Source organism: Lithobates pipiens, unplaced genomic scaffold (assembly GCF_037356315.1).
Source record: "Lithobates pipiens isolate NorthernLeopardFrog02 unplaced genomic scaffold, aLitPip1_a1.2 Scaffold_25, whole genome shotgun sequence".
NCBI classification, from domain to species: Eukaryota; Metazoa; Chordata; class Amphibia; order Anura; family Ranidae; genus Lithobates; species Lithobates pipiens.
Genome location: NW_027507787.1, coordinates 6,723,030 through 6,745,189, shown reverse-complemented (window position 1 = coordinate 6,745,189; position 22,160 = coordinate 6,723,030). Strand labels below are relative to the sequence as shown.

General features: G+C 39.7%; 1 protein-coding gene across 28 annotated transcripts in view; it reads right to left on the bottom strand.

Moving 5' to 3' along the window:
* KCNMA1 (potassium calcium-activated channel subfamily M alpha 1) overlaps positions 1-22,160 on the bottom strand; it is a 908,686-nt gene that overhangs the window by 226,161 nt on the left and 660,365 nt on the right. For 6 of the 28 annotated variants that reach the window (XM_077454000.1, XM_077454001.1, XM_077454016.1 and 3 more), the window contains one exon: positions 10,625-10,792. The exons of the other annotated variants lie outside the window; for them this stretch is intronic. In XM_077454000.1, coding sequence (XP_077310126.1) covers positions 10,625-10,792 — 168 coding nt within the window. The remainder of the gene's footprint in view (positions 1-10,624; positions 10,793-22,160) is intronic. 28 annotated transcript variants of the gene reach the window in all.

The window sequence follows — 22,160 nt, the reverse complement described above, 5'->3', positions numbered from 1 at the left end:
CAGTCACAGTGGGAGGATCCAGGTGAGCAGTGCGCATCTGTAACGCTATGGCAAACTAATCCATACTGTGGTCCTGCTCATTCGACCTGGAAAAAATATTACCACTAGGTGGATTGCCTGCATCTTCTGAATTCCTGGCCTTCATCTACTGTCAGGAACCATGAATCAGATGGAGGCAGAAAATGCAGTAAAATCACACCTTTTAATATAATGGTAAAAATGGTTCATGTAAGTAAACGTAGTGAAAACATAGCCAGGGCTTAGTAGCCAAAGCGGATAGTCAGAACAAGCCTATAAATCAGGGAGCGCGAGATCAGCGTAGTGAGAGGCAGCAGGCAGGATCAGGAATCAGAAGGGACATCAGCCAGGCAGGTCTTTCAACAGGAACACACCCGACAGTCTCCAGATATGTTTGACCAAGGTGAAGGCACAGAAGGAATGAATCAGGCAGTTTAAATAGCCAGAAGGGGCTGGCTGTAGGCTTGACAGACAGGCAGGAAATGATCACCAGGTGAGTCACTGTGGAATGATGAGCGCTGGCAAATAACCAACAGATGAGCAACATGAGCACTGAGAAGGGAGAGCTGAGAGCCCAGCCCTGACAGACACGTCCTCCCTACCTGTTTTAACCCCATTCAACCAACAATTGTGCCCCAGCCCCATGCATTGGATGAGGTTGTATGGCTTTTGTGGAGTTTCCGCTTTGACATGACTAATGACTTGGCGGAGGGCATTGCTACAAGTTGGGTAAACTGCTGCATTACGGCATCGGCACCCTGACTACTGCTTAAGGGTGGCATTTGGCAGGTGGAAAAAATGTGCGGTTGAGCTGTGTTTTTGCCGCCTGCCAAATGCCCCCCATTAAGCTGCAATAGGCAGTGGACCTAGCAGCAAAAGAGATTGGTTCAGCAACCAATAGGGGCAGTGGAATCTTGTTAATGAATGTAACTCTAAAGTGACATTATACTCTGGTTTAAAAAGAAAAAGTTATCTTCAAGTATGTATTCTTGAATCAAAAATGTATCTTATATTGTTGTTAGACCCCTCAAAATTCTTTTTTTGTGCTGCTGTGACCCGACTCCCTCTTACACACTGGCTCTCCATGGTCCCACTATATGTAGGAACCTATCTGCCCTTTCTTACTTGCTTGCTCCTGAGATGGACTATGGACTGTGGATTTTGGGATGTGTAGTGTGCAAAGAGCAGTGCACTGCTTGGTTTGGAGTTCACAGAGGACAATACAAGAAGGTATAAAAACACAGTAAGAAATTATTTGAAAAAAATAAATAAAACAGTATGTATTTGTGTCAGTTTAAGCTGCTAGCAGGCTTTAAGTTTTCTGAAAACTCCCAGCGGGCTGAATAAATAAAAAAACTGAAGAGCCCATGAAGAGCTCACTTAACTATGTGATGATAGTTCAGCGATCTCCCTGCTGTGCTATTGTGTTTTGACAGGGGGACTCCCCCCCAATCAGAACACGCGGTCAGCGTTCGCAGCCTTCAGCTGCGAGTGCTGATTGGCTGCTGGTTTTCCAGCATGCTCGTTCGACAGAAGCCGGTCGTCAGATTCGCCTCAATTGGGCAAGGACTTGTAGACATGGGCTGAATGTCGGCCAGTTTCTACTGTACCAGCTGATTTCAACTGATATTCGGCCCATGTGTACAGGGCTTAAATCCCAATTGAACATTAAGTTATATTCAGCTAAATACATCCAGGTGAAACAAAACTAAGGTGGTACTTGGCAGTGACAGAGGGCTGTGGCTGCTTTCTAAAAAAAAAAAAAATCAAGACCTTTTCATACCCAGAATGTATAACATTAAATAAAAGTGAAAATTGATTTACGCTAGCAGCTTGTTACATAGCACTTTCTATACAGTATATACTGCTTTTATACAAGATGATGGCAAAAGTATACTGGGCCCAAAGGAGGCTTAGAATACTACAGTTATTCTGTCACTAAAATCAATTTGTATAAAAAATAAAAAGTTATCATCACTGCATGCTGATGTGAAATCATCTAACGCTGAAAAAAAAAAGAGTTTTTGATTTATTTCCTTGTTTGCATCCACATCCTGGTTCCTCTGAAGGCACTGTCACTAGGGCCTTCAGGGAGGTCCTGTACCCAAGCTGTGAGATCTCATGAGATCTTGCAGTATTCATATACTGCACAAGCGTAGGATGAAATACAAGACTTCATGTGCTTCACCTCCCAATATGCCATACGGCATTAAACTCATTTGCGCATACAAAAGAACCCAAACTTTCTACCTGTGTTGCCACAAGATTTTAGGGGAAGGCTTTTAAAAAAAAAAAAAGAAGAATGTTGTATAGTGCATGCGTAATATGACATCATGCATTCCGTTTTGTGCTTGCATTATCTGCTTGCACAGAGTGACACTTTTCAAAATGTGAATGGCAGGAGCACAAAAACCAACTACAATATTACTGTGTAATACTGTATTAGTGTGGGGGAGGTCCTCTTTAAATGGCTGTAGCAGGTCCTAGAAAGCATATGTCTTCATGAAATGTGTTTTATTGATAAAAACTATAAACATAAAAAGGTACTCACAAGATAGATTAAATGATCCTGAATCCTTTGGGGTAGGGAAACGTATTCATCAGTTCACTAGCGTCAGGCTGGATTTTTCTTTAAGCTCATTAATATGTAGTTCCTCCGTCACCCTTTGACCCAAAAGGCATATTGTAAAGTGATCTGACCTTTCATGAGGGGCTGCGAAATTTACTATTATGTATAACTGATAGTCACAGAACAAGTAGTCATTAGGGTTCACTCCATTCAGCATATAAAGCCATTTCCGCCTTATCCATGACTCCCTTCCCAAATACCATAATAAGTAGGATCCTTGGGTTACCTACAGCAACCTTTTATAGGGTCACCATTTTAGGCTGTTTACTAACTGCTCTTTATTGATTTGTGAATATTTTTGTTCCTCTAAAGCGCCTACTCCTTTTTTGTTTAAATATTTAATTTACGTTACAAAAGTATCTTATATAGCCTCCGATATGACACATAAGGAAAAAACAGACCAACAGGTTACATAACCAGTTAGCAGTTTACCTCCCTTCTTAAACCGATCCTCTACTTTCTAACCTTTTGCTCTACTATAATTACCTTCCTATCCTTTCTTACCCACCTCTTCTGTTTCCACTTCACCCTATCCCTCCTTATTCCTCTCTAATATCTTCATTTATTGATTATTTTATGCACACTCTGGCTACTATCCCTCCTGCTGTCCTCTCCCCCTACAATTTGAACAGCAACTTCCTCACCTCTTCTATTTTTTTTTAGGATTGCACAATATAAGACAAACACTTCAAGTATCGATTAGTGCTATGATGATTAGAATTCCCCTTCCCCCTTGCCTCCATCTTTTAACCTCTCCCACCATTCAGTCACACTTCCGTATAAAGAGAAGAGAGAGGGAAGAAAGAGGACGAAAGAAGGAAGAAAAAAAAAAGAATAAAAAAAAAAAAGACCCCCCTTCCCTTAAACCTGCACACATGTTCTATCCTTTATTGGGGGGTATATGAAGGGCAAACACCACCCTCCTTCTGTATCCTTTAGGCCCCAAATGCTTATAAGTCATTCAGCGATCCTGTGTTTTACTTGTGATGTTATATCTGTTTGACTTCCATTAAAAGGAATGTTAAGGTAGATCAGTGGACACTTCGTCCTTATATAGCTGTCATTTCTTTTATTTTTGACTTCTTGTACAGCTGTATACTTTGGATATATATGACAGGCGCAAGGTGGCTCTTTTGTTCAGGGATGACGCATATGACACCGTCCCACTCTTGCGGCGTTTGCGCAGCATGGCGATTGGTGGTGTTGTCTGTCCCTGGGACATGCCGCATCACCGATCTCAGTAAGCCTGGGTTCACACTATTACCATGCGGGAACCAGCGCGGCCCCAGTGCCAGTTCCTGCATCGTATCTCCCTCGCAGGCAGTTCACACTGCCCTCTGCAATCTGCTGTGAGTGTCAATACAAAGTTAATGACACCCCCCTAGATTGGTTCGCAGATCACAGTGCGAACTGTAAATTTGGACAGGAATTAGATTGCATAGGTGTAAACACCCATGCGATACGATTCCAGTGCGGGGAAAAAAAGGTTTGTGCACCTTTTTCATGCGAATCCAATGTGAGTTTAGCCATACAACTGCATGGCTGAGTTTGCATTGCAGACATTGCATGTCATCTGCACAGCAATACGATGTGAATCACATGCAAGGTCTGTGTTCACAATAGTGTGAACCCAGGCTAAAGAGCCAATGGCGAGGCTCTTTAGCCAGGTGATCAGCTGTGTCCAATCACAGCTGATCACATGTAAACAAGGACATGCCGGTTATCAGAATTCCTCTCCACAGAGAGGAGAGGAGAGCCGATCAGTGGCATTTCCTCACAGGGGAGATTTGCACAGATAATCAGGGCACTAATCATCAGTGCTCTGATGATCAGTGTAGCCCCAAAAGTGATGTCAGTCAGTGCCCAGCAGTGATATCATTCAGTGCCCATCAGTGATGCCAGGCAGTGCTGCCTTTCAGTGCCTGCTCATCAGTGCCGCCAATCATTGCCACCTGTGTCCATCATTACTGCCTATCAGTGCTCAGTGCTGCATATCAGTGCCCATCAGTGATGCATATTAGTGTTTTCTCATCCGTGCCAATACGTGCAGCCTCATCAGCGCACATCAGTGAATGAGAAAAATTACTTATTTACAAAATATTAAAACAGAAACAAAAAACTTTTTTTTCTAAATTTTTGGTCTTTTTTCTTTTTTTTTTGTAAAAAATAAAAAAACGAGTGCGATTAAGTGCCACCAAAAGAAAGCTCTGTCTCCAAAAAATGATAAAAACTTTTGTTTGGGTACAGTGTTGCATGACTGCGCAATTATCATTCAAATTGTGACAGTGCTAAAAGCTGAAATTGGCTTGAGCAGGAAAGGGGTAAAAGTGCCCAAGTAGTTCATTCCTAACCAGCCACACCAGGTACAGTGGCAAGAATAAATGTGAACATCTTGGAAAGGACTGGTTTTCTGCAGTAATTTGCCATAAAACGTGATCTGATCTTCATCAGTCAAAATAGACAAACAATAGACAGCATAAGCTGACAACACAAAAACAATTCTAATTTCTCTTGGGGGTGATAGCTGGCCAAACCTCTCTTGGCAACAACGACTTCAAGCAAGCATTTATAGCTTTGGATCAGACCTGCACAACATTCAGGAGGAATTTTTGACCATTCCTCGTTACAAAACTGCTTCAGCTTGGACATATTTGTAGGAAGCCTGGCTTGAGGGCATTCTTGTCATTAAGGTCTGGCCCTCTGACTGGGCCACTCCCCAAAAAGCACTATTTTTTCTTTGGTGCTTAGGGTCATTGCCCTGCTGTATCACCCAACTTCTACCAAGCTTCAGGTGGCAGACAGCCACCTTGACACTACCCTGTAGCATATTTCCGTAAAATTTAGATTTCATTTTCCCCTTGATGATGGCAAGTGATCCAGGCCCTGAGGCAAGGTCAAATCATGATGAATGTCTTATCAAAGTAGCTCTAAACCACAACTAATTTAATGAAAGTGTTACTAAACCCAGGATCCTGCATTCACTATATCTGTGACAAATACAATAAAGGTATGGTGCTTATATACAAATATTAACAAAAGTGAAAAAAAATCTATCATAAATAAAAAAAAAAGCAGTCCAGTGTGATATAGTCCAAACACCAAGAAAGTCTTTTCCATGCAATTTTCCAATTCCTTCAATGCTTGTGCTCGAAATATGGGTGTAAACTCCCCAGAGGTGTTTGGCCCCTTTTTAGGGGGGTCAAAATGCACTTTGTTTCTCTCAAAAGCTAGCACCCCCCACCCCCCCAGGGTGAGCTACAATGATTCCTCCAATTTTCAGGTCACTCATACATGAGATAATTAGATGGGTGATGGAATAAAAAGTATCATGGTGTAGTATTTTATTAAAATAGGTTAGTAGTATATAAAGAGTAAGTTACACCCACATGTATTGGTGCCTGAAAGCCAGCACCTGCATATACAGCGTGTATGGAATAGGATAATGCTACCACTGCCAGCATAAAGCTGGCATGTATCCCAAGCCTCGCTGATTTTTAGCCAAAATGTGACAGTCCCACGCAACGCTCCGACATATGTTTCACCCAAATGGCATTTTCCTGAAAGTGATGCTGTTCCCCTCAATTTGTGTTTTTGGTTATGTTTTTGGGGACTTGCTGAAATAAAGGTAATTATACTGGATGTGTGGCCAACTAGAATTCTTTTTGCTCATTGTTATAACTTAGTTGAGAATCAGGTCACATATTATGACAAAATATTGCAGAAAACCAGTTAATCTCAATGGGTTCCTAAACTTCGACAAAAAAAAAAAAAATTACCTACCTATTCACAATCTTCTTCAGAGAGCACACTGAGTTGCACATACATGAGTTACATCGTTCTGGTCCGGCAAATCAGGATGACAGAATATTCCAAAGACTACCGGGAAAAGATGTCTGCACTGGCGAGGGAGTGAGATAGTAGGCATCTGAATGTCTCACTTTGAAAAATAGGGATCCCTGAACAGATACTTCGTTTTCTCCACTTTTCATTGCTTGAGTACACTCATCATTTGCTTGCCAAGTCCAAGTGCTGGAAACACTTAAAATGGTTGTAAACCCTTACACATAACCACCAATGTGATTATTCTCAGGTGATGCACAGAAATTAAATAAATCCTCCTACACAAGTTGTACCTATTTATCTGATCTCTCCTCTATAGCAGTTCAAGGTACACAGATCAAATGTTATTTCTCAGCTCCAGCAGGCAGATGGTGGGGATCGAACATCACACACTGCACAGCATAGAGCCGAGTATAATCTGTGACCTGAGGGGAGGGGAATGACCCCCCCCCCTACAGAGTCTCATATGGCAACATACACAACTGAGGCTGTCAGTCACCATCTCTATACTGGAGGGGGGGGGGGAGACATTCCCTGGAAATCTGATGTTGGCATAACCTGTCAGTGGTGACTTATGCAGACAGCAGATGGAGGAGAGAGCAGACTGAAATCATACTAGGTTCTTTCAATTGAGGCTAGTACACACTATAGAACAGTGATGGTGAACCTTGGCACCCCAGATGTTTTGGAACTACATTTCCCATGATGCTCATGCACTCTGCAGTGTAGTTGAGCATCAGGGGATATGTAGTTCCAAAACATCTGGGGTGCCAAGTTTCGCCATCACTGCTATAGAAGGATTTGTGGTGTTCACTTTTTGTTTCAGAGGTTTATAACCACTTTAATATAATGCCTGTGATTCAGCAATTCCACTATGTTTATCTGTAGCCTAACAGTGCATCTCTTGCATATTTGAAAATATGCTATTCACACCCCTCGTCTTACTTCCACTGCAGTTTACAAGAACCAATAGTGTGCTTTTATAGCCTTAAGCCCCATACACACTATCAGATTATCTGCTGAGTTTTTCCTTCAGATTTACCAAAACCATGTAGTAGAAGGGCCTGCCTGATTGCATACACATTGAAACTCCTAAGGTTTGTCCTCATATTATATGGTTTTGGTAAATCTGAAGGAAAAACTCAGCAGATAATCTGATAGTGTGTATGGGGCTTAAGGCAGCCCAGCTGAATCAAAGATGTATCTTGAATTCATCAATAGGATTTTTTTAATTAAAGTGGAACTTTACCCAATAACAACTTCATAAAAATATCTTCTTTAGCATGAAACCTACATACACATTAATAACTATGCTACCAAAGTTAGTGTGTGCTGTAAATTGCCTCTAGCATTGTTACTGTTTCTTCTTGGTGGAGGCTGTCATTTTGCTGAAAGCCCAGAGCCTCTGAACAACAATAAATCTACAGGCTGTTGGTGGATCGGCTTCTTCAAATTCGGCAAAGTGCCTAAAAATATAGAGCAATTGAGTATGCGCATTGCAGGGTAAGACAGTGTATTACTACAGTGGTTCTCAACCTCAGTCCTCAAGTATCCCCAATGGCCCATGTTTTCAGGTTTTCCTTTACTTTGCATAACTGCTTTAAATCAATATCAATGACATGGTATTGATAAGAGCTATTTTATCTAAATGAAGTTCCCGAAACATGGCCCATTGGGGATACTTGAGGACTGAGGGTGAGAACCACTGTATTAGTGGATTTAAAAGAGTATAGCCACTCATTTGAATGTTTTACATAGCTATATCTGCAAAAGGGGCCAGCCTGAAGTGATCTAAAAGGACTTAATTTTCTGACTAAAGTTCAATTTAAAGTTGCAGTCATTTATGGATTTTTATGGATTGCAACTGCAACTTAATGAACATTTTTAAAAAGTGTATCTGGAGTTGCTACTTCAGACAGTATTATATTTACTTACATGTTGCATTGCATTTAGGTTTAGCAATTGTTTTTTCAAAACTTACTTAAAGTGGTTGTAAACCTCAGTCATGAAATCTGAACTAAGGACATACCGGTAGTGTTTACTTATCTCTCCCCAAAGCTCTAAGTGTCGTTTCTTTCTGGTGCTTCATTCCTCTGTTATCATCATGTCTCACTTCTGAAAAGTTTTCCCGACACATAAGATAAATTTGTGATGGAGGAGGGAGCTTGACACACAGTTTGTCTAATAAGTTTGTCTAATATTTGTCTAATATCTTCCTTCACTCCTGTGTGCTGTTTGGAGGGGTGTGGGTGCCTTTCCTCCAATCAGTTCTCACATACTTTAACTGCAGCTCTTCATCCCCTCCTCTGTGCCTGACAGATGAAGAACGATTTTAACACAATTCTGCCCTTTGGAAAGGGGTGCAAGGAAGAGAAAACTGCAGATAAACAAAAAAAGCTTATGTAGGAGGATTTGTTTCCTCTCTGTGTTTCATCTAAGGATGCTCACTTCACTGGGTATTGAGAGGGTTTACAAACACTTTAAATAAACTGGGGCATAAAACATGCAAATCCAATTTATTTTCTTGTACACTAGCAAAAGTCTTACTATTTTACTGACTATATTGCATCATATAGCTAAGAAAATAAGACCAATACTCTATCATGAATCAGAAGTTAAGCTTTTACAAAGATGTCCTAATCACATTTACAGGATGTGGAGTAACCTGCTCTCTGTGTCTTCTTATGCATCACTTTGTAAATAGCTATAGAGTTGCTTAAGATCTTAGAAAAAAGTCCAATGTTAAGGGGTGACAATATATACCAATAAATGTATACATTAAGTGAAAGCAGCTAGTGTGTATACATTTAAAATTATATTACACTTTAGTATCTACAATATTACACATAGATGAAGAGATGAACAGATATTGAATATGTAAATAAAAAAACAAAAATGTAATATATTGCAGTGAATTTGTATTTAGTGTTTTGTGTTGGCTGAATTAGATTTCATTTTTCAAGCATTTGTCAATACAAAAAATCAATTTTTCTTGCCAGAACTGCAGTGTTCTTGTCACTTCCTGTGAGCTGGGAACTACTAATTCTATTGAATCAAGATATAATGCATATGAACAAAGGCCGACTTGTTTGAAATCCAGCCTGTGGGACAACCATGGTTCCCTCCAAAGATACAATGGAGAAATGAGCATAGCCATAAAGGGTCAGGAAGTGTGGAATATGCAGGATTAGCAGGTAAAAAGAAAGTCTGAAAAAAGAAAACCAATACAGCCACTATTTCGTATCTAAAGACTGGTAAACTACTATATAGATATACATACTGTATATATACACACACACAAAATATATACTGTGTATATATATATTTAGGATTTATTCATGCTTCAAATATTTTTCTGATACTAATAACATTTGTGCTATTTGTGTAATCAGTGTCATAAACCACTTTTAGACTGGGGTATTGTATTCCTGCATCCCTGTTGGAGAAATTACCTTTCCTATTCTGTCCTCATGACCACACAAGGAGTTAAGGGCAATGTGCCCAGTGGTGCAGCAATAAATACCTGATAGAGGTCCTAAACCTTCTAAATTCTGCAAAAAAAAGTGTTACTGTTGCTTTCTATATCTTTACTGCAGTGATTTCCTCTTGTGTGTTGTCTACACGACAATACAGAAATGAAAGATAATCCCTCTAGTAGGCAAAAATATGTCTATAAAATGCGGGCAGAGGTTCTGACCCATTCCTACTCTATTAAAAAACAGAAATGGATAATTCTTTAAAAAATATCTGATCAAAAATGACATGCATAGTGACACAATAAAATGAAATATAGATATTAAGGGTCGAACCAGTTAAGATAATAACCTTGACCCATCAGAAAAAAATAAATAGACTTACATAAAACAGTGTTAAGCCTTACAAATAAAGCAAAGAAAATAAGGAACATTAATTATTTTCCTTAGTTCTTCTGAAGGCCATACAAGAGTACCTGTCATAATGTAATGGACCACCTGTTTGCCTGTAAAAATATTGTTTTATTGCTGCAAAAAAAAGATATTCACCTATTTACAAGGTTAATGGGTACACAGAACAGAACACAATATATGGGCTATGTTACATGTACACACACAGGCACACACAGAGCACTATACATAGAACAGCATGGTTTAAACTTACAGCCACGAATATTGGTGGAGAAATCATTAACAGAGACAGGAGAAAGTGGGAAGGCTCGTTCAAGGGTCCCCATGTTACTACGTAAAGTGCCTGACATGCAAGAGCAGTCTATTTCAGAGCACCCCAAACAACATGCCTGCATCAGCCTCTTGCGGATGGACATCTTGGCTAAAATCATGGTTATAATGAAAGGGAGAGGAAGAGTGGAAGATTAATGCAGGGTACAGAAAAACACAGACACTTATATATATATATATTTTCATGTATATATAGTTTAACACAAGATGTTGCTCAATGCAGTTATGGACAGCAGGGTATTTTGACTATTCAAGACAAGAGGCATTATATGCCAGGGCAAGATTCCAAAGGCAGCTTTGACGAGATGGAATGTTTAAGATAAGCAGTAATTCATTTGGATGAAGGGGAGAGGTCAAGGACAGAACTAGTCTCTGAAAGGCTGGCCACCAGGACTGCAAGGTGGGTTTTGGAAGTGTCTATGAAAGGCCACTATTGTTACCAGAATTGCTATGCATTGACTTCAGTGTGTATTATTTGTCCCTTAGTAAAACTAAGAACACTGAAAGCAAAGAGACATTATTTGCATGAATTTCTTATATATTTTTTGAATGTGCTAAGAGATGGGGGAAATCAATGTCTTTTATTAAGAAACTTAATCAACATGAAAATAATATAGATTGGCATTTTCATATGCATACAGAAATACAGTATATCAGCAATAAGTATTCGTTTAGGATTTACAAACAAGAAACAAACCATGCAACATATTTTTCTGTTTACTACAGACTTGGGACATTTAAAAAAATCCATGCTTCAATAAGGCAGATAAGTTCTGAGTGGCTGGCATTTCTAAGAGGACTGCAGAGAGTGGCCTAACGGGGTATGAAATGGAAATGGAATCTGCACCTATTTTCAAACATGTGTATTCATGCAACTTTTAATGGTTGCTAGTTTCTCTGTAATTCAAATACAGATGTACAGAAAAGATGAACTGCAATACTAACCAAATATATTTAATATATAAACAAAAGCAAAATGAAAGGTAGCATGCAGCAAGTTCTCATGCATGCCATATAGTATCTAAACGGTCAAATTTGCATGCAGGTTTGTAGCAAAAGGTCAAAATGTGAGTATCTCCAGCCTTGTCACTATGGAGTCACTAAAGCATTCCATAGTAGATAACATGTGGGATGTTTCACACACACACACACACATATATATGGGACACACATATTTATATATACATACAGACACACTAGTGGTCAAAAGTTTTAAAATATTCCCATTTTTACAGTTTTTTATTGACATTTACTCAGTTTAGTGTAATCTGAACATATAGAAAATTAAAGATAAAAACGAAAGTTCTAACTAATTAACACAGCCATTTTTGTACAATGGAAAACTGATTAGATCGTTTTTTCTCAACACCATTGCAGATGTTGCTACACACGTGTTGCACTTGTAGGGTGTTTGGTTTTCATCCTTCAGTACAGTTCATCCAAAACCAGTATGATGGGATTAAGTCTGAAGGATGAATTGACCATTTCATGATTCTTTTTATGATTTAAAGCCTACCATCTTCTTCTTTTATTCTAAGTTAGTTCTGACTAAAATAACTTCTGTTTTATCCCTTTCTGATTACTTTAATCTGCTAGAGCTCTAAAAATAAGAATAATAAAATGCTAAAATAAGTAAAGGTCTATTTATAATCACATTTGTTTATATGCCTATTGTTGATTTTATTTGAATGAATATTACAGAATGATAATAAAAGAGCACAGATTGGCAGAAAACTTGACCTCTAAGTCTTGTATATTGGCTGGGACTCATAATATAGCAAGAGAAAACGTAAGCCTCGTTCGTACAAGCGATCAAATTTTCCGCAGACAAAACAGACTTTTGTCCGGAGACGTGTGCCTGGATCATGCCTTGCATACAAGTGGAAAGGAATTGTCAGCCAACAAGCACAAACGTAATGATATACTACATGTTTTTTCAGCTCTTTAGTGCCACTCTTGGGCTCCATCTGCTAATTTCGTGTTAGTAGAAGTTTGGCGAGTGTTGATTTGTGCTTTTCATTTTGCGCTTTTCATTCCTTGCTTTTCATTTCGTCTATGAACCGTCATTCGTCCACCAGACATGTTGCGGAATCGGAGGAGATAACATGTTATTTATTACTGGCCTTGGAGTTATTGCTTTGACCAGTCCAGGAACAAAAGGAGGAGAGTTCTTGGACCAAAAATTGGTTGCTTTATTAATTCTGACCAATTTTGTCATATGCCTTTGCTGCAGGAGCTCCAGGAGAATAATCCAGATGTTTTGTGGAATTATCTCAGCATGACGGCCCCCTGCTTTTACCAACTCCTGGCATTGTTGACCCCCTATATTAAGAAGCAGGACATGTGCTTGAGGCTTTTATTTTTATTTTTGGGTTGAATAATAATGATTTGATTTGTTATATTTTTGGATGCATAGAATGCACTTTTTGGTTAAGTTCTTCTAGGCAGATAGCATGTCTAATTGTATTTGTTTTCTTTTTTTAATGCACAATAAAAAAATTGTGTAGAATAATACTTGGCTATGTGTTTTACTTCAAATGACATTTTGGGAGTAGGCAGTTACATTTAAAAAAATACAATATAAAATTTACAAGGGACACCAACATAGTTGTATCTTTGATCTTAAAAACTACGGGATAATAATGTTGTGGTAACTTTCCCAAAAGCATAATAATACTATTATTGATATCACTAGAAAAAAAGCCTCTGAAAATTAGTTTGCAATAACTCCATCAGTATCACCAGCAAAGCAGCTTCATTATTATCCCATTAAAGAGGAAGAGAATGTGCACTACATTTCGAGATTTCATCATTTTCCACGTCATGAATGTTAATTTTCATTATGAACGCTAGTTTACAAGACTGACTGCTTCTGGCTCGTTCTTGCTTTCGAGCATGTGTGTTTGTACTTTGGACTTTTGTCCAATGGACTTGTGTACACCCACTTGGAAAATCCAACAACAGACATTTGTCTGCAGGAAATTTTAAAACTTGCTATCCAACATTTGTCCGCTAACAGCCTGTCATTACACAATTCCCATTGCAAAATCCGATCATGTGTAAGAGGCTTAAGACTTACACCTGTTGATACCACTTTACTCTGGTGTCTTCACAGCCCAAGTCCTTTATCCAATTTTTCATACAATTTTACTGCACTCACAGACATCCTCCAGCAGATGGGTCATTGTCATTCTGCAGGCAAGTACCTTGATCCAAGTTGCCATGAAGTTAGTCTGCCTTCTGATCCCTTGGTGATCAGAAGCAACCAGATGTTATCATTATTACCACTGCAGGACATCTTGAAATCTTTAATGCAAGTTCTTCTAGCAGAAACTATAATGTGAATTTTTAACACTAAAATTGCAGAGTGCTAGGCATGAAGTCTTTTCCAGAAGATAATATCTTTCAATAATGTTTTCCTGACAAAAACATCCTGGTCCACTGGTTCTTGGGTTACATTCAAATTACATGAGCCATTTATAACCAAAGTAGCCTTACTGCTCTATCAGACAGCTATCTGGACATTTCAGTTTAGTGTTTCAAAACGGTGTTGATATCTGTAGACGTTGCACATTTAATACTAACACAGTCTGGACACTGACCAACTAGAAGTAGATCAGAAGGGATTGAATGGCATTGGTAAACGTTGAATTAGGCCTTTTGGTTTAGGGCCGTCAAGCACTTTTTTGTGCCTACCCAAAATGGTAAAAAAAATTCTGTGAGGAACCAAACATTTTGATTTCAGCTGTGCATAAGACCATCTTTCCGTCTTCAGTAGTCCATAAGACCATCTTTCATGCTTCAGTAGTCCACTGGTATTTGCAATGGCTCTCTCACTGTCATTCAACCTGGAAGGCCTGCAGCTCAGAGTAGTTTTTACACATTTGAAGGTGAGACTTGATTACTTTGACCACTGTAAAGCTGTGCTGAAGCGGTTGTCCCATGAAGTTGGCTCTGAGGAACTTGTCTTCTGATTCTGTTATGTCTTTGGGTCTGTCAGACAACTGTACTCATGGAATCCTTAGCTTTATTTACAATTTTTCTAAAGGAAAGTTCTATACTTGTAAAGGTTCTAACTTCCAAATACATGTTCTGTTTCTGGCTACCTAATGCATTTCTTTTTAACCTCTGGCAACCTGGCTGTTTACTGCTTATCCTTATACTAATTCAGACTACAGCAGATCTGAACTGCTTAAATTTCAATAAAAACTGAAAAATAGTGGTTCTGTAAAATATGTATACTGTATATACATACACACCGTACATGTGTATATATATACATACACACACACATACATTCCAGATCATAGTAGGCACATTAGGATTTTACCACATGACACTAATATGAAATTTAAGAACATTTTTGCAGCTCTCGCAAAGTAATGCTGTCTCCTTACAAGCGATAATATAATTGTAAAAGCATTACCAGCTTTGTTTGATACAGAGAACAATAATGTTGTGAATAGCTCAAAAACCAGAAGTAACCAGGTGAAACCTTTCATAAATTTAGGGCAGTGTTTCTCAACATTGTTGTAGTAAGTAACCCTTTATTGTAGCACTATTTATCAAATATCAGGCCCCGTTCACACCAGAATGCAGTGCGGGAAACCCCATGTTCAATTTGCGGGGAGACGCCAATCAGAGACCTGATAATGTATATTTGGCAAGACATATACCTTTGGGAATAAGGACACACTGGTGCTACTCACTGATCTGGAGCTTTATTGAAGGCTCTGACCAGCTACCTACCATATTTTTTGTACAGCGGACACTGTTCAGTTCAGTCGCTGGACTTTATTTGCTGCTGTTCATCAGGCAAACAATAAACTGGGAACTTTTTGTTCCAAGATCTCACTACTGCTTGGTTGGCGTCCATCTGCACCCCCACTGGCACAGTTGCCTCACTTATTTTCCTTATGGAATCATTTTAAATGAGTAAAAACAAATTATGATTATATTTACCTTGATCCCATACCCCTGACGAAGCTGTATTAACCAGAAACGTGCCAGGGACCGGGGATTACTATTTACCGGAGGGTATCGTTATCTCTGTCATATATTTCATGTAAACCATTGTGTTTTGTTGTTATTGTTTTTTCATATGTATGTATATTTTGTACAAACTTTGATTTTTTTTTAATATTGATTATAGACTTTTATGTATATCTAATAAACTATTTTTCGTACTATATAAGTGTATGTTGCCTTTAAAGTCCCATTGAAGGGGGATGTCCCTTTTTCCTAATCATATTCTAGGGATGTGGCAACTACACGGTCTTAACCTGATATGGCAAAATCCTCTTTTTTGCTAAATTGCAGCACCGTTGCGATCTGCAGTGGATGTCACTGCAGTTGAGTTACTGACACCCAAAATGTGAGTTTGCCTACACTGGATCGCATGGCACAGAAGTACCACAGAATCCAGTTGCAGTGCGTTTCCCAAAGAAGTGCATGCTTTTGGTGCGATACAGTGTGATTTGAGCCCATTGAAAATGAATGGGCTCAAATCGCACCCCATTAAAGAGGAAGTAAACCCTTATGGGTTTACTTCCTCTTTTTTTCCCTGCAAAGGTAAAGCATAATGGACTACTATGCATCGCATAGTAGCTCATTATGTGTCACTTACCTGACACAGGAGCCAGCGAAGTCGCCGCTGTCCCCTGTAGTCCGCCGCATCCATGTTGCTTGTGGCGTCTCGCAGCTCCGACGAATCACAGCGGCGCAACCGCGATGACGTCACTCCCGCGCATGCGCACGGGAGTCGCGCCTCGCAGCTCCGCCGCTGTCATACGGCGAAGCCGCGATGACGTCACTCCCGCGCATGCGCACGGGAGTCGACAAATTTGCCAAATCCATTCTTGGATTTGCCGCATTTAGTGCGCATGCGCGCCGCTGTCTACGGCGCATGCGCCGTAGACAGCGGTGCCCATTTTCGGGCAAATATCTCCTAAACCATATAGGTTTAGGAGATATTGCTTGGACCTACAGGTAAGCCTTAATCTAGGCTTACCTATAGGTCCAAGTTGTTTGGAAGGGTTTACTTCCTCTTTAAGCCGCATGTTTATCACACAGGAAAACTCAGTGCGTTCCTATGTGATTCCTAGTGTGAACTGGCCCTCCCATTGTTTGTGACATTATCCCCCATAATTGTTTCATTCTACTAATTCTTTCCAATCTTTATAAGCTGCTAGAATGCCCAAACCTGTCCATTAACCAATTGATTGGTATACATTTTTTATTTACCAGATTATTAAAACTCTAATAATGACATTTATTGGACCAGCAAAAAAGTGCCCCTTGAACAGAAATACCCCTAGGAATACATGTTAAGAAACACTGTTTTAGGTAAGGTGGAACAATGAAAGAAAGGTGCTGACTGGTTACGGTTTTCCTTCAATAAATGAGCTGTCAGTGTAAGAATAACTAGACAAGTTACATATAAAGTTACATAGTAGGTGAGGTTGAAAAAAGACACAAGTCCATCAAGTCCAACCTGTGTGTGGGAAGTAAGATGCAGACACCCAAAAAATTATATTATATATAATGAAATCTGTTTAACACATCAACAAATGAACATTTCTAGAAAGATTCAGTAAAAAGGCTGGAGATACTCAGTACAAATGTGGGACTAGAATGGAAATGTTTGAAAGAGAAGCCTTTACCGGCATCAAAGGTTTAAAAAAAAAAAAAAGAACAGTAATAAATAGTTTAATTTTAAATTACAGAAAGGCCCCAAACGTATGCAGATTCTACAGGTACTGTGATGGCAATGAAGGGCCAAGTACCACCCCACCACTCCCACAATTGCACCGTTCTAGAAAGGCTTTGAAACACAACAATCACTTTAGGGACGCCATAAAACAGACACATACACAAAGAGTATAGAGGCACCCATCCATACAGAAACATTGACAACGTTACTACACTGACATCACAATTGCACACAGTCTTCATGAAAGGCATTAAAAATAGCTCAATAGAAAGCTGGGGTTACTTAATAAAAACACTGCTCAGAAATAAAAGGCCAAAAGCAGAGAAAGGCACATTGTTCTCCAATGCAAACATAGATTAAAGAGCAACAAAATTACAGGTCACGTAATCACAGAACACAACACAAAAAAGCAGCAAAATAGGACACCAGTCACAGATGTCACATTGTCACTGCTGGCCTCAGAAATGCCTCTTGGCTGCATTACGGCTAACCTTCTTTTGCTAACATTTGTCACCGTTTAACATGCTAATGATTAGCCTAATAAAAAAGTATGTACCTTTAGAAGTACTTAAATATAAACACATAGGCCAACTTTACAGCTCTGCAATTTCAATACAGTGTGCATTATATGTGCTTACTACATGTCCTATCATTCAACCATATATAAGATATACCGGTACTTCCTGGAAACTGCACCAGAGATGGAGCAAGGATGGCAATAGGTCACACTAAAGTGCATAGGAATGAAATTTCGCCTTAGATATTTTAACACATTTTTCAGGTACAAATTCTAATAAGTTCTATTTGAATTAAAAAAAAAATCACAACATAGTCAATTATTTTTCTTGGTGTTCTAGAGGTGTGCCAATGACCATCTCTAGATAACAAACCCCTCAACATTCTGAGTACAGAAATGTCCACATGTGTATTGATCTATACAAGTATACTGTAGAATGATCTAATTTATTCACTGCTTTTTAATGTTTATTGTATTATTTTTTCATGAATACTAAATAATAAATGCTAATATCTCTATATTCAGTTGCTGAAGCAATTAATGTTTATTGTAGGGTACGGTATTGTTTGTTTGTCCCATATTATGGTGGCATATACACATAATCATATTTTATGGAATACTAATAAACTGTTCTATAATATACATACAGTCATCTCCCACTGAACCCCTTCCTTACATCCACCAGTATATTTCAGGATACCAAATTAGCTTATAACTAGAAGGCTGTATTTACAGTCAACTGCAGCCCTTGGCATATGTAATGCAAAACAAAGATGAAACATATAAAGGACTGATGTTTACACAGAGAGCTAACCTGCCTGAACAAATGTTGTTCTTTGGTTCGTGTACTGTACATTAGGCCCCTTTCACACTGGGGCGGGAGCAGTGTCGGCGGTAAAGCGGTGCTATTTTTAGCGGCGGTATTCGGCCACTAGTGGGGGCGGTTTTACCCCCTGCTAGTGCCCAAGAAAGGGTTAAAACCATCGCAAAGCATTTGCCGGCGGTATAGCCGCACTGCCCCACTGATTTCAATGGGCAGGAGAGGTGAAGGAGCGGTGTGTACACCGCTCCAAAGATGCTGCTAGCAGGAATTTTTTTTTACCATCCTGCCAGCGCACTGCTCCAGTGTTAAAGCCTTCGGGGCTTGTGCACTGGAGACACAGCAGCGGTTCTTTCAGGGCGCTATTTTTAGCGCTGTAGTGCCTGAAAAGCTCCCCAGTGTGAAAGGGGTCATATATGTACCAATTACTGATCTTTCTCTAGGAAGAACTGCTTCGGACAGCTCATGCGACAAATTTTCTACATGCTTTAAAGGAAGTTTTCAGGAAAGCAATTTTTGAAACTACTATTTCTGACCTCGTCTTCTGAAAATATTGGTTCCCTGCCTGACATGTTGATCCAGTGGCTTCAATAGCTTTGATGTCACTGACAGTGAAATATGCAGAGCAGGAGTTCTGCTTTTACTGGGACTTCTTTGATCTGCATACTTGTTTAATGTGACTGTAAAGTTTTTTTTTTTTGTATATAACAAATGTCATAAGTACCTGCTCTGGGCAATGGCTTTGCACAGAGCACCCCCGATCTTCCTCTTCTGGAGTCCGCCACTGGCGCTCCTCCTCTTCTCTGTGTGCCACCATAGGAAGCAGATTCCTATGGTTTGCACATGTGCGGCCTCAATCCCAAGTTGCGCTGTGTTCATCAATTGACACACACAGTGCGGCTTGCCCCCCCTCGCTCCCTTGTTGCTATATTTGATTTATAGCAGCAGTGAGATGGGAGAGAGAGCAGCGCCGGATTGAGATCCATCTCAGGTAAGTATTTGAGGGACCAGGGGGGTACAAAAGAAGGTCCTTCAGCCTTTACAACCAATTCACTGCCGTAATCTCAAACTGATGAAGTTGGAGACAGCCCAGCAAAAAGATTTTCAGAAAGAGATCAGTAAATAGATTATATATTTTGTCAGTACCGGTTTCCTTTAACTTTCCTGCAGTGCTGCATGCAAGTACTGCAAAGGGAATTACTTTAACTGCTATGAGCCACTTATCCAGTCTAAGACAGTTTCTTTATAGAGCAGTGATGGCAATCCTTGGCACCCCAGATGTTTTGGAACTACATTTCTCATGAGGCTCATGCACTCGGCAGTGTACTTGAGCATCATGGGAAATGTAGTTCCAAAGCATCTGGGGTGACAAGGTTCGCCATCACTGTTGTAGAGTCTGGGCCTGATTTACAAAAGGTATTAAATGCAGTGAAGTGAGATCAAGTCATGTGAAACGAAGCCTGATTTCTAACACTAGAAACAGAGCTTGACGCGTACACACAATTGGAAATTCGGCCAGCAAAAGACCGATGAGAGCTTTTGGTCAGAAAATGTGACCGTGTGTATGCTCCATTGGACTTTTGCTGGCCGAATTCCAGCCATAAAAAGACTGAGCAGGTTCTCAATGTTTCGGTCAGAAAAGGTTCCGATCGGAAATTCCAATCGTCTGTAGCAATTTCCATGTGTAAAATTCCTACGCATGCTCGGAAACAATTTGACGCATGCTTGGAAGCACTGAGCTCGTTGTAGTGTTGTACGTCACCACGTTCTTGAAGGACGAAAGTTACGCAAACTTTTGTGTGACCGTGTGTATGCAAGCCAAGCTTGAGCGGAATTCCATCGGAAAAACCATCCAACATTTTTCTGATGGAAAATCCGCTCGTATGTACGGGGCATTAGGGAAAAAAATGATATACATCTCTACAACACACAGACACTTTCCCCATGTTTTTTCCCTTTAAATATAAGTCCAAAAAAAGTAATAACTATTGATGTGTCAAAAATAGTGTGCTTCTACCTTCCTTTTTGACATGATAACGCAGTGTATTTTTGGTTTTGAATTCCAAAGCTTGCGTTGTCACCCCTGCCTAGTTTATTTCTGATGGATTACAAAGAACACAGACCTCTCCCCATCTCCATATCCCCTCCCTGTGCACAGGCTGGGAACACAGGTAGGTATCAGCTCACAAGACTTCTGCCAAAATCCAACAGATATAGAAAAACACTTGCAATGGTATATTCAGCATGCCATAGCGGAGAAAATAGGAGACGTTCATTGTTAAAATTAACATACCCTTTAAATGAGCCTGTGTTTATTTCACACCGCCAATCACGTGCAGGAAAAAAACAAAGCTTTTGTTCCATACGGTTGGATGTTTGAAGTTGAACACATCTTACAATTAAAGTAAAAGTTCAGTCAAAATCTAACTAAGGCAAAAGCACCTACCACCCCCATTATAAGACTATTCTACCCAGTGAAAGAAGAGATGTCTATAGTTACCCATTCTGAAGCTGCTGTGGTCCAGTCACGTGATCAGGTCCCAATGCCTGCTTCCCTGGAAGGAAAGGGTGGCCGACATCGGATGTCACATAGTAAGCCTATGGGGGACCTCACCAATCAGGCATTTGAAGTCGTTGCCGGTGATCTCTGCTGCGGAAAAGATCATGTGGCCGGATCGGAGCAGCTTCAGAATAGGTTAGTATAGGCATAATTTCTTTCACATGGTAGAATAGTATTAAAATGGGGATTGGAGTAGATTTAGCCTTAAGCTGGATACAAACTAGATAACTTGTGTTGTTTGATTTCCTTTGGATTTACCAAAACCATGTAGTGCAAGGGCCTGATTGCATACAAATTTAAATTGTTAGGCTCAACCTCATATTATATGGTTTTGGTAAATCTAAAGAAAATTGTATAGTGTGTATCCAGCTTTCGTTAGACTTTGGCTGAACTTCCACTTTAGAGCAGCATTAAACCCAAAAGCAAACTTTTTTTGCAGCTTACCAATTCTGAGGTGTAACAGTTGTATTCGCTTTCTTATTTAGGCTTTTATTCTTCAATTTCCATCCAGTGATCCAGCCGACGCGTCTGTTGTTTCTCAACAGATTTTTTTTTATTTCAGTTGCAGGGATGAGAAAGATCATTTAACACTGGCAGGGGTGCTTAAAATTATCAGATTTTATTTATGTAAAACCTTTATCCAAAAAGAAAAAAAAAACTGCTTGCTGTAACTGATTATAAAGTATTATCTGGATCTTGGCTTCAATTTGTTACTGTATTTAAATCTGCTAGTACATCCAACACTCCCCCAGACTGAACAAATGCTGTTGTCCAAATCTGCCCCCTGTGCTCCATCATCAAGAGTGGTGTCTGTATAATGCGGGAGGTATTACTGGCCAGATCACCATGG